We start from the raw sequence: 11,654 nt of genomic DNA on the forward strand, positions 1-11,654 counted from the left end.
TAGGGGCAGCAGGATGGGCTCTGTATTTCTGAAAGCCAACTCAGATTAGTGAATTTGTGAAACGAGTTCCAAGCTGTGTTTGGTTCTCATAACTGCAGCACTGTGTTTTCCTCCCTCCCATCCTTGTGTGGGAAGGTGGAGCTGAGTGAGCCTTTCCAGGCAGCTGCAGCCCGGGCTCAGTGGGGTGGCTGAGGGAGAGCCCTGGGAGGACAGGGTACTTTTCAAGCTCCATCTGTCTTTGCCAAAATTTTAAATTTCCTTGGAAATGCCCTGAACCCAGATGTAGAATACAAATCCAGTGCACTGTGGCAATCAGGATTTCAGTCTTTTATGACTGGTAATGGGTGTTTTTTTTAGTTTTAGAAGAAAGACAAGCATGGGTCCTGAGTGGCTGGAATAATTTGGCATGAACAGTGTGGGTATTAGATGGCCTTTTCTCTTGACCTTTTGGTCAGGATCGAGTGAAGTATTTATATACACCCCGGTTGTTGGGAGGCCTTTCCCTGCTCTTGCAGGAATGATGGCTGATGAGCTGAGCAATCCTCTTTGTGTCCTAGCTGCCCTGATTGCTTAACTGCAGGAGAACCCAGAGGGGTGGAATGCATTACGGAGAACAGACTGTGGTTATCTTGCTTCTCTGCCCAGCGGTAACTGAAGCTCTGCAGCAGACGCATCATTTTGGCCATGACTTTATAAATAGCACAGTTTGCTTTAAAAAGAATAAAAACAAAATCCCCAGCCCTGAGCCTTCCCTCCCCTTGGTGCTGTGTTTCTTCACCCCTGCGTTGCTGCAATGGGTGCCTGGCCCTTTCCATCTTTGGAGCCCGTCACGCCCACATGGGATGGAGGGAGGCAGAGTGGGCAGCTCTTCAGCAGCATTCCCTTGCACCACATTTAGCACATGTCAGACTTGGCACACTCTGGGCTTGATCTGCACTTGCAAAACCGAGCAGAGCTCTGCTTTTGGAGTTCCACGTCTGTCTGAGAGTAGAACGATAGGAACAAATTCAGCAGCTTGCTTCTGCAAACATCAGAGCAGGAGTGTTTAGAGGATTCTGTCTGTCTTACAGCTTGCTTTTTTGTCCCGGTGTTTTTTTTCCTTTGAATCATCAGCCTTGATATTGATGCAGGGGAGGGGTGCATCATGTATTCCCTGAATTTAGATGAGGTAATGGTTGGCATTAAGGTCGGCGCTGCAGGCAAAATGAGCTCTTAGACAGTTAAACACGGCCTGTTAGCTCTTGCAGGCTTGGGAACTAAAAAAAAACAAATGCTGTTCATAGCCTAAATATGAGCTGGGGTCACTTTATCAAATCCAGAGCAGTACATGTAATGAGTCTCTTTGTTCTGTGCTGGGCTGGTACAGCCGAAGGAGCTGGATTCTGGACTCCTGCCTCTGTCCCAGCTGGTGGAGCTGCCTTGGCCTGTTCCCTGCTCCACAGGGGGTTATCTTTTTGTGAAGTACCAGCAATAATAACACCCTCACTTACAAAAGGCTTGAGGTTTCAGTGTTGGCACAACTGAAAGCATATATACATAGGGGGAGAGAGGGAGTTAGTGGTAAAGGGAACTGGGCAGTCAGTTCTGGAATATTTAAGACTCTCAATCAGGCTGGTTTCCAAACAACACACTCCTGTGTTGACATTCATTAATGATACACGCTGCTGTTGGTTAATTCTTAATTACTGTCATAGCTGGTGGTTAGTTCTTAATTATTGTCATATCTGGAGTCCTGTGTCCATTTCTGGGCTCCCCAGTACGAGACAGTAAGGGATATACTGGAGAAGATCCAGCCATGCCTGTGTATGAGCACCTGATAGGGTCATTGCCTATGGCCGGCCTGGAGAGTGGGGAAGAAGTGAATTTCCTCTTATTCATAAGTGAAAGCTTCTTTTTTATGGTAAGAGTGGTCAGGCAACAGAACAGTTTTCCCAGAGAGGTTGCAGACTCTCCACCCTTCAAAATATTCAAAACTCTGCTGCATTCCTGAGAAATCTGCTGTAGCTGAGCCCTCTGTGAGCCATGAGGCGGGACTAGACAATCTCCAGAGGCCACTTCCAACCTCATTGATTCTGAAATTCTCATTCTGTCATCAGTCATTGTCTCTGCATATTCAAACAATTAGTCCTTAGCAATCTAAGCCTTTGTATCTGGGGGCATTCAGTGTCTTGGAGTCTAAGTGACCTAGTCAGCACTGATAGCTGCAGTCCCAGCAGTCCCAGCAGCAGGCTGAGGTGGCCAGGACTCTGCCATGAGGGAAAGGGGCCCCAAAGTGGGAAGCTTTGTCCATCATTTTCCCCTACTCATCATTAGTGTTTGCATACTTTTCACTCCTGTCACAAAGAGAAAGAAATGGGGCAGAACCACTTTGGGTCCTGACATAATTCACTTTATTTTTGAACTCAGGAAGTGTTCTGCTTTAGCCAGGTGCCTTTCTTGCTTCTTCTGCAGGGTTGTTCTTGATCCTCCTGCCTCTGCCTTGGAAGCTTTACTTGCATGTGTTTCCTAATACTCCCTTTGTGTACCTATGCCACACAACTGCCACTGCCCCTTTGGTGACATTTACGTACTTTGGCTTTGCTGTCCCACAGAATGCATTGCAAGCTGTGGCTGGTTTTGCTGGTATAAAACATGTAACCCACACAGTGCAGCCTGCTGGGCTGTTTTAGAGCACTGGTGTCTGGTTCCAAAGCAAGGGAATACAAATTTTATCCCATGCATCTGCTTCCAAGTGCAGCAGACCTGTGCTTTGGCAACAGTGCAGTGCAATCTCAGAAAATCCACATTCTGCTTTGCAAATGCAACATCTCATGACCATGAGAGTCACTTTTTATCTGTCTTGGCACCCTCCCAATGAATCCTTCTTGATTGCCAAAGAAAATTTTCTCCATAACCTTAAGAAAACTCCCAGATCTCCTGACCCTATGTCTCCTGACTTCCGACCTTCCTTCTGTTCCAGAGTTAAAGTCAACTTTAATTCCTTTGTTTTATGTGAATCAGTAGCTTTTTCCTACTAAAAGAAGTCTTCAGTCTGAGGTTTATTTGATATTTTGCCTCTACTGAGTTATGCTGAAGGAAGGTGCCAAATAAGGGATTTCTTCACCCAGCTACTGACCTGTAACACAGAAATTCAAGCTTTAGACTGAAATTATTTACCCATTTCAACTGAATGTATTAAATGTAGTCTACAAGTGATATCTTGGCAAGGATTTGGGTTAGGCCTGTGTTCATAACACAGTAAACTGCCCTTTACAAAGGGATGGGTTTTCTACAGCAGCCACAGTAAAGCTCAGTGCCATGGACAGCATGCAGCCTACTGAGGGGTTTGCCCTGCCAGATGAACCCCCCTTAAGTTTCTGCTGCCCATATTTTGGGACAGCATGCCAAGAGAGATGCTGATAGATTAGAATCCAGATGTACAACTCCAGATCAGAAAAATTTTAATCCCCTTCTTTGTGACACGGGCTGAGTTTTGCTGCAGTACTTTCCAGTTTCATTTTCCAGGCCAGATAATGAGGTTCAGCCTGTAAAGTCCTGTACTCCACCCTAGTTATCAGCAGGCACAGAACCTGCTGACTGTCCCCTTTGACCAGACCCTGCTGCTGTTTGACTCCCCAACACCCCCCAGGGCGCAGCCATCTGCTCCTGTCTGCTCCTTGTACACAGGAGAGAGATTGGAGACCAAGGGTGTTCACACAGTTGGTGCTGGGATGGACTTTCTGCCTGCAGAGGTGCTGGCAGCTTCCCTGATTTCTGAAGACACTTTCAATGTTGTGCCTTTCAGGATCTAAAAGTGTTTTCATTGCATGGGGTACATGGAAACCACCTTGGCCTTGAAATGCACTCTGCAAATGTTTGCTGCAAACAGAAAAGTACAGCTTTGTCTTGGTGGAGTTTGCTGGAGGGCTGGGGTGGGTTGCAAGCAAGAACTGAGTTGGAAAATGACGTTTATCAGCATTGCTCTTGTAAAAACAAACAGCAGGAATTGCCAAGATGTTGGTCTCTGTTGGTGCTGAGAGAGGTATCACCTCTGTCAGGGCTAAACCCACAAGGCGAGCAGGAGGACATCCTGCTGCACAGCACATTCCTCTTAGTGTTTATGTTCCTAGGAATTACTGATCAGTTTTAGCCTGTGAGGCAATTGATGACCCAAGGAGAATCAGATTTAAAAATACTAGAGAGTATTCAAAGTTTAAAGACACTGTGGGAGATGTCACTGTAGAAGGGAAATATGCTACACAACAGAAGAGATTTTAAGTCAGAGCTTTGGGATAAGTACATTTAATCAGAGCTTTGGGATAAGTACATTTAATCCGATTTCCCCATCAAATCCAGCAAATTGTAAAGAATCTTATATTGCCCTTAATTTTAGTCTGAGTTGATTTTAAACACCCCTGGGACACAATATTTGGGAAGAGTAATTCTGAGATGAGGCAGAGGTACCGCTGTCTGGCCAAGTTTCATGCCCACATGTGACAAGGGTGAAGCATTAATGTAAACCCATTGCAGGCAGTTTGCCATCAAAACTATTTTCATGTTTAGAAGTATATGCTTCTAAATGAGAAATAAATGCACTTTTTGAGATACCAGAAGTTAAAAATGTGAAAACAACAGTTGTGGCTTTCCATGTGTTATGTTTTGCTTGCACACCCACAAAAGCATCCATCAGCAGAGTTCCTGCCTTGCAGGTCAGGAGACTGAATTCTACTTTGGACTGGAATTTTATTGGGGAATGCATTCAAAATTAACTGTTCCTTTCCCTTTTAAAGAAGGAAAGACATATTGTCTACGTAGAGGGCATGGATTTGAAACTGAGAAACTTGTACAATGTTTATAATCATGTTTATAACATTTGGCAGCAAACTGGTCAGAGCAACTTTTTGAAAACAGTTTTCTTTTATCATTTCCAGCATGCTTTTGGTTTTGGCCCTGCTTCAAGTAGAAGTTTTTCCATCCAGCTTGGGATTTTTTTTTTTTTTAAGAGAAGTAATGAGCTAAGAGTTATCATTGTATGTTGTGTTTTTAAGTTGTTCTTCCTGTTAGGATAAGACTTAAGATTGTTACATTCAAATTGTTAAAAAATAATCAAGTAGTCCTTTCAACACCTTATGCTGATTTATCTGCTTTTTTACACCTCATTCAGTTTGGGTGAAGGAATTAAACTGGTCTGTTTTGCCTTCTTGACTGAGGATAGTTTGCCAGTGCTTTGTGGAGAGGCAGCCAAGGGCTTGCAGCCAGATTTTCAAAGGTACCAGATGCTGAAAGATAGAGAAACCTAAAAGATTTTGAAAAGTTTTTTGCCCAGTTCCTATGAAATGATCAGAATTTATGCAAGGGCGGGTGTTATCTATTTTGTGCCTATTTAGAGTTGTATCTTAACCAGGTTTGGAAATCAGTGTTGGGATGGTGCTTTTCTCCTTTACATTCAAGAAAAGAAAATAGAAGAGGAAGATGAAGTTGAGAATGTACTTGGTTCTATTTCTTGTAAGAAAGAAAACACCAGTGAGAGCAATAATGAATGCACAAATCCTTTGTTAATATTATTCTTCCATATGAGTAATTGCCCAGAGGATGGTGTATTGAAGTGAATGAAAGTGCCTGTTGTGTCTGCCAGTGTTTCTGGATATGCCTTAATCCTTCTTCATAAAATTAAAAGGAAATATTTGACAAGCCACACTATTAGTTTTGTAAAGCTTGTTTTCTTGAAGTGCAGGCTGGAAGGGCTTTTGGTTTTGTATGTGCTTCTCTTCCCTTCTCTCATTTTTCTCCTGTTCTGAAGAGTGCTGTCACTAATTGTGAATTGGCAGTCAATGTCTATGTCTTAATAAATTTTAAAATACATTTATAGACGTTTTAACACATTTAAGACATGCATACATGCACATCCAAATATCACATGGGCAAGCAAGAAGACGTCAGGTATTTTTGCAGCATTTGTGCTGCTCATGTGAGGCTGGGAAGTAGGATGGGGATGAACATGACTCATTTGTCTGCTTGTCCTAACAGGTGACCCTTCAGCGATTGACCTGGACTCTGACTGGAAGGCTCCCACGGAGGAGTGGGGAAACTGGACTGGAGAGGACGAGCATCAGCCGAGGGATGAGAAGAAGGTGAGGCCGTGCTGGTGATGGCCAAGGGAGACCTGGTCCACTGGGCTCAGTCTCATCCACAGCGGGGTCTCCAGTCCAGTCCTGGAGCCAGGCTCCTTTGGTTGTGGGAGCTTTTCTCATACTGAGAGGAAGTGTTTGGCATGGTCCCTGCCTGACCTGTTCCCCTGGAGCTGGGAAACACACTTGCAGGAGACATGAGATGGGCTGGGGGGAGCTGGCTGGTTCTGGGAGTTCATCATGCCTCTGGTATCGCTGTCCTAAGCAGCAACCCCTGGGTGTTGGCACCCTACTGCTGCTAACCTTCTCAAATACCCAGACCTTAAAAGAGGTGTGGAGTCCAGAGCTGACACAGCCTTCACAGCATCTCGGGCACCCAGGACATATTTATTTAAGTTTGCTGATAAGAGGGTTTGGTGACAGTGATACAGTGGTATCTTGGGTGGAGATGTACACGCAGAAGTCTTGCTGCTTAAATGATTTCTAGAAGCCCAGGGAAATGTTCCCTTTGGGCAGTAGTGGGAAGAGCATGCTAAGCTTTTTGCAAAGAGATGTGTTAAGCTGACGTGTGCACCCTATCCAGAGAGACAGCCTTGCTTGTACACTGTCAGCACACATTTCTGGAGATAATCAGTTTTCCTGAAAAAAAAAACCAAAATTAGCTGTCCCAGGCCTCCTCTTACAGAATTTCTGATGCTTTCAGGATTTGCCAAAAGGCAAAGCAGGCATTCGTTTCTGCCTTTCTGGACCCGAAAGCAAAACACAACGGAAGAAAAAGAAAATGGAAGTGAAAGAAGCAAGGGGTGGAGCTGGACTGAGGCATGTGAGTATTTTGTATTCCAAGAGTAGTGTTTGGTTTTCTATAAGCAGAGGGGGATTCTTCTCTGTCAGGATGACCTAAGGGACACTTTTCTTCCTCTCTGTCTTCTGGCTTTCTCTTCTCTTTTCTCCCTATCTTCCCATAAAAAGAAGTTATGAGCACAGTGAACAAAGGAGTTTTGCAACACAGTAATCCCTAACATATTTTCAGAACATTTTGATTTTGCAGTACAGAATACTGTACACTAAACTTGGAATGCATCTGCCTAAACATTTTTTCATCCATGATTAAAACCAGATGTACTCTAAATTTAGTGTACAATTGGCCTGTGTTCCATTTGTAGCTGAGGGTCACCAGAGATACCAACAGTAATGAAAAGGTGGTTCCCAAAAGTCAGTGAAGATAAAACAAGGCCACTGTTATACCACTAAAAAGCTTATTGAGAGAAAAATGTCTCAGAGTGCAACAGAGAAAGGCTGTGGAGAATGTCAGTTCATTTGGGATAGGAAGTGCAAAGGAACAGAGTGTTGACTGGCTTTTGCACCAGTCCTTGCCTATGATTGGTGCTCAGTGAAATGAGAAATTGTGGGGGGAATGCCCAAAATGTCCAAATTGTATTTCAGTCACTTTTCACTGAATTTGTTTTTCTGGACATGTACAGCTGATTTTTTTTTAATCATTTGTCTTCCCCTCACACCCACTGTGGTTTCTCATGATCCTTGAGACGATTTTGCTCCCGGATCTCCTGATGCTCCCATTTTAAGGGAAAGGTTTTAACTACCTCACTGACCACAATCCACATAATCATTAGGATATCCCATCAGTTCCCAGAGTGCTGCCATACCATTCTCTCTCTTGCACATCCAATTAGTTGGTTTAGCTTTGTAAGTTCATTCATAATGTATAATCCTAGCAGTGCTGGTCAGACTCCTCAGGACAGCATTGCTTCTTCTGACGTGTTTGTGATGGGCCAGAAGAAGTTGCACGTCAGCCCCAAATGCTAGTGTCTAGTGCCTCAAATGCTGCTGTGCAAGCTCAGCCTTCAGAGAGACATAAAACTTGAAATTACTTATGAAGCCAGATCCACAAAGTTGCTCATCACACTCCTTGTGCTACCTCCAGTGTTTCTGTGGACTCACGTCATTTAGCAGTCACTGGACACATCTTACTCTTCAATGTCACTACACAATACCAGTACTTTCATCTCAGTACTTCTTGCTGCTCTTCTGTTCACTGAGGGAAGCAAGGGGAAAAATAACACTGAAAGACAATTTCAACACTGTAATCCCTTCTAAAACAAATAAATAAGAGGTAGGTAGGTAACATGGCAAAATATTCTAATAATGTAAAAATTAATTTGTCCTGCAGTTTCTTAAAATGCCCCACAATAATGACATTTTCTCTCGTATTTTGTACTTGCATATGCTTCGTTTAACTCATATGCTTAGTGAAGCATATTGTTTCAATTAAGCCCCAGCACGGTTTGCAAACAAGAATGGAAGAAGGCCCCAGGGACTTGATATCTACAAAACAGAGCAGTGATGCAGTCGGTGCTTCCTTCGAAAAATCCTTGGACATCGTTAATAATTCACCCAATAAAGGTAAGTGATTGTTTTTACACGTCTGGTGAATTTTCAGAGTAATGTGTAATCTAAGAAGTATTCACAAATGCATTTATAAGTGAATATGTGAAATGCTTCTCCTTTAGCTGTATATTTTAATTCTTTGAGAGGCTCTGTATTACTCAGAGACTTTTCTGTGACAAATAGCTGTTCCTGTTCCTTTCCCAGTTACTGAGCAAAAAAAAAAATAAAGCTACTGTTGCATTTAGTGACAGTAATTTCTGCACAGCTCTTTTCAACATGAAACAGAAGCAAATGTGAGTCAGAGTGCACTAAAAACATTGAGTCCTCCCCATGACTTTGAATTACCCTTGAAAGTAGGTGGCCTTGTAAAACACATCTAAGAACCCTTAAATCCTCTTCATTGGGCAAAAAACCAACAGTTCTCAGGGATGCAATTACCTGTGGAAGGTTTGTGCACTATCCCTGTTGTTTGTATGGCAGGCATACCTGGAAAAAAGGAGAGGAGGAAGAGGAAGAAAATGAAGAAAGAGACTTGAGGGAGCTGGGTAGCTGCCAGAGTGCCAACCCGATGGGGCAGACATGCCAGTGAGCTGCAAGGATTCTGCTTTCTGCGATGCCGCTGAGCCCCAGGCAGAGAGAGGCTCCAGGGACCTCCCAGCGAGGGGAAGAGGAGAGGAGCAGTGAGCCAGAGAGCGTGAGTGTGTGAGAGCAGAGAGAGGGAGCAGGCTGTGCACAGGAGGTGGCTTGGAAACAGAGTGGCTGTTCATGGCAAGCTGCTGCCCTAGATCAAAAGCTGTTGAATGGGGTTTGAATGGTTGCATTAAGTCCTGTCAGTTTTTTTGCTGTCATGTTGTTTGTCAACTTGTAGTGTTCTATGCCATTGTAGAAATAGTCGGGCTGTTCCTGACTGTGATTGTGCTTTGGTCCATGGAGGATCCACCAGCTAGTCTGGTCTCTTCTGGCATTTTTGCAGAGGTGCTCATTGACAGGCTAGTAATGTACAGAAGGAAGCACTGTTCAGAAACAAAGGGAGAATAACATGGATCATTCTCCAGCCTCCTAACTCTTTTAAATCCTTGGTGGCTGCTGTTGTCAGACTTTTGACTCTTACCTTGCTATATTTATACTTTTTATCTCGCATCAGACTAGTTTGCTCCTCAAGGAATATTTCTAAAAAGTTTTAAAATTGTTTGGAAAGATGGTCTAAACGCATTTTTCTCCTTGGATTTCATGGTGGGCTAAATTTTAAAGTCTGTATGTCCAAAGCATGTTGCATTTGTACTTATAGTAGACTGAGGTAACTTTTAAAAATCATTTTTCTTAATCTGATGTTTGGAAGTTTTTTATCATTTTGTCACTTGAATATTCTAATAGAAACTAAATTTGTGAATGAAGTTTATGAGTCAATTTAGTATTTACTGAAGGGTGTGTATTTCTCCTGTCGGAGGGCTCATAGTATGGAGGAGAGAATGTGTTACAATATAATACTGTGGTTTATAAACAATGCTGAACTGACACCACTAGAAGCAGAAGCCCTTTGTCCCAGAGGAGCTGCAGCTTTGGTGGTAGCTGGGGAGGGGAGGGGTCTTCAGATGGTCCCGAGACTGTGCCTGACCAATCTCAGAAGTGCTGCCTCGAAGGATGAGATAGTGTTTCTCCAGTCTCCATCTGCATTCGACTCTGTGCCTTTGGAGATGGTGGGGACAGTTACCAATGCATGTTAAATGTGTGCACATCTGTAGGCTTTGGGCTGATGTTGTGAAACTCTTCACTAGGGCAGTGAATAACCAGGGATGTCCGTGGCTTTACACTGCCACAGCTGTACTCGTGTTTGCATCACAGAGCCAGAGAGAGCTCTGTGCTTCTGCCATTGCATCCCTGATCCCAGCTTGTCTAAGCTTTACCTGCAGCTCAACACTTTTCCCTGATGGCCTTCATCTGTTGCACAGCTGTCAAACCAGCTGTACCCTTCAGAGAAGCAATTAACTGCAGCAGTGTATTTGTGTTTAGAGTTTAGCTACTAGATGTTGAAGGGCAGTTCTCTCGTGCTGTGATTTTTGGGGTAGTTAGCTGTACTGTGTGCCCTGAAATTTAGCACAGTAGGCTTGTTTCAAACAGGCAGGGGAGGGGTAATCTTACCTGACACCACTTAGCAGCCCCCTGTTAGGATCTGCACATCTTGGTGTTTGTGTCTCAGTGTAGGAGAAATACTGACAGTTTGTGAATGGACTGAACAGACCAAAGAGATTTTATGGGAAAAGTAACTGGTTTGGAATAGATGCAGAACAAGAAAATACATGGCCTCACTGGAGGAACAGGTACAGCAAGTTCAAGGATTTAGAAGATGTGCTAATGAGTATGTGGGTAATGAACAAAGTTCTGCTATCTCTGAAGCCAGTGGAAAACATTCATCGACCTCATTGGGGCCAGGATGTTGCCCATGGCCTTTGCTTAGCATTGGAGATAACCTCTGTCATCCAAAAAAGAAAGAAGGAAAACAAAAAGAGATAAAGAGAAGCTCACAAAATTGGTGGACTACAGATGTCTGCTTTTTTCTCTATATCTGCTTGTAAACGTTTTGGTGTCTTTGTAATTATGCTTCATTTCAATATTTCTCAGTATTTCAAATGTCACTGTTTTTATAATTAAAAATTAAAACTTTTGTCCAAAGCCCAACACTTATGAGCTGTTTTATTTAATTTGTATGTGTGTGAGTAAGAGCATGTGTTTTTTGCTAGAACCACTCCATTTCCAAGCTTTTTCGAGGTACTATAGATTTTTTAAGAGTTTCCCTTCATCTGAATTCTTCTATATTTAGGAAATCCTTGTGACTTTTGTTTGTTGTTGTGATGAAAGAACAATCCAGACTTATAACACTGACAAGCTGAGGTGCTGATGACAAGCAGCAACAAATTATATTACTGTTTTTCTGTCAAATTCTTCAGTACCCCTCTTCCTGACTTCAGTGGTGTCTGAGGCCTGCATTTTCCTTCTGGCTGCACTGTTTCACCTCTAGGAAGTCATCACAGTAATACAGATGGGCTCAATAGTTTGCAGCAGCATATTACTGAATGCCACATTCTAATGTAGGAAAAAAATACTTCTACAACTAAATATTCTTGATCATAGGCTTTCCTAAAT

At 43.2% G+C, this 11,654-nt stretch overlaps 1 protein-coding gene across 1 annotated transcript in view; it reads left to right on the forward strand.

The window, feature by feature from the left end:
* Positions 1 to 11,181, forward strand: part of LOC134565077 (protein LYRIC-like) — a 30,882-nt gene extending 19,701 nt beyond the window's left edge. The window contains exons 8-11 of the mRNA XM_063424456.1: positions 6,007 to 6,110; positions 6,811 to 6,930; positions 8,399 to 8,528; positions 8,994 to 11,181. Coding sequence (XP_063280526.1) covers positions 6,007 to 6,110; positions 6,811 to 6,930; positions 8,399 to 8,528; positions 8,994 to 9,049 — 410 coding nt within the window. The 3' untranslated portion in view covers positions 9,050 to 11,181. The remainder of the gene's footprint in view (positions 1 to 6,006; positions 6,111 to 6,810; positions 6,931 to 8,398; positions 8,529 to 8,993) is intronic.
* The last annotated feature ends 473 nt before the right edge of the window (positions 11,182 to 11,654 follow it).

This window comes from Prinia subflava, chromosome 2 (genome assembly GCF_021018805.1).
Source record: "Prinia subflava isolate CZ2003 ecotype Zambia chromosome 2, Cam_Psub_1.2, whole genome shotgun sequence".
NCBI lineage: Eukaryota > Metazoa > Chordata > Aves > Passeriformes > Cisticolidae > Prinia > Prinia subflava.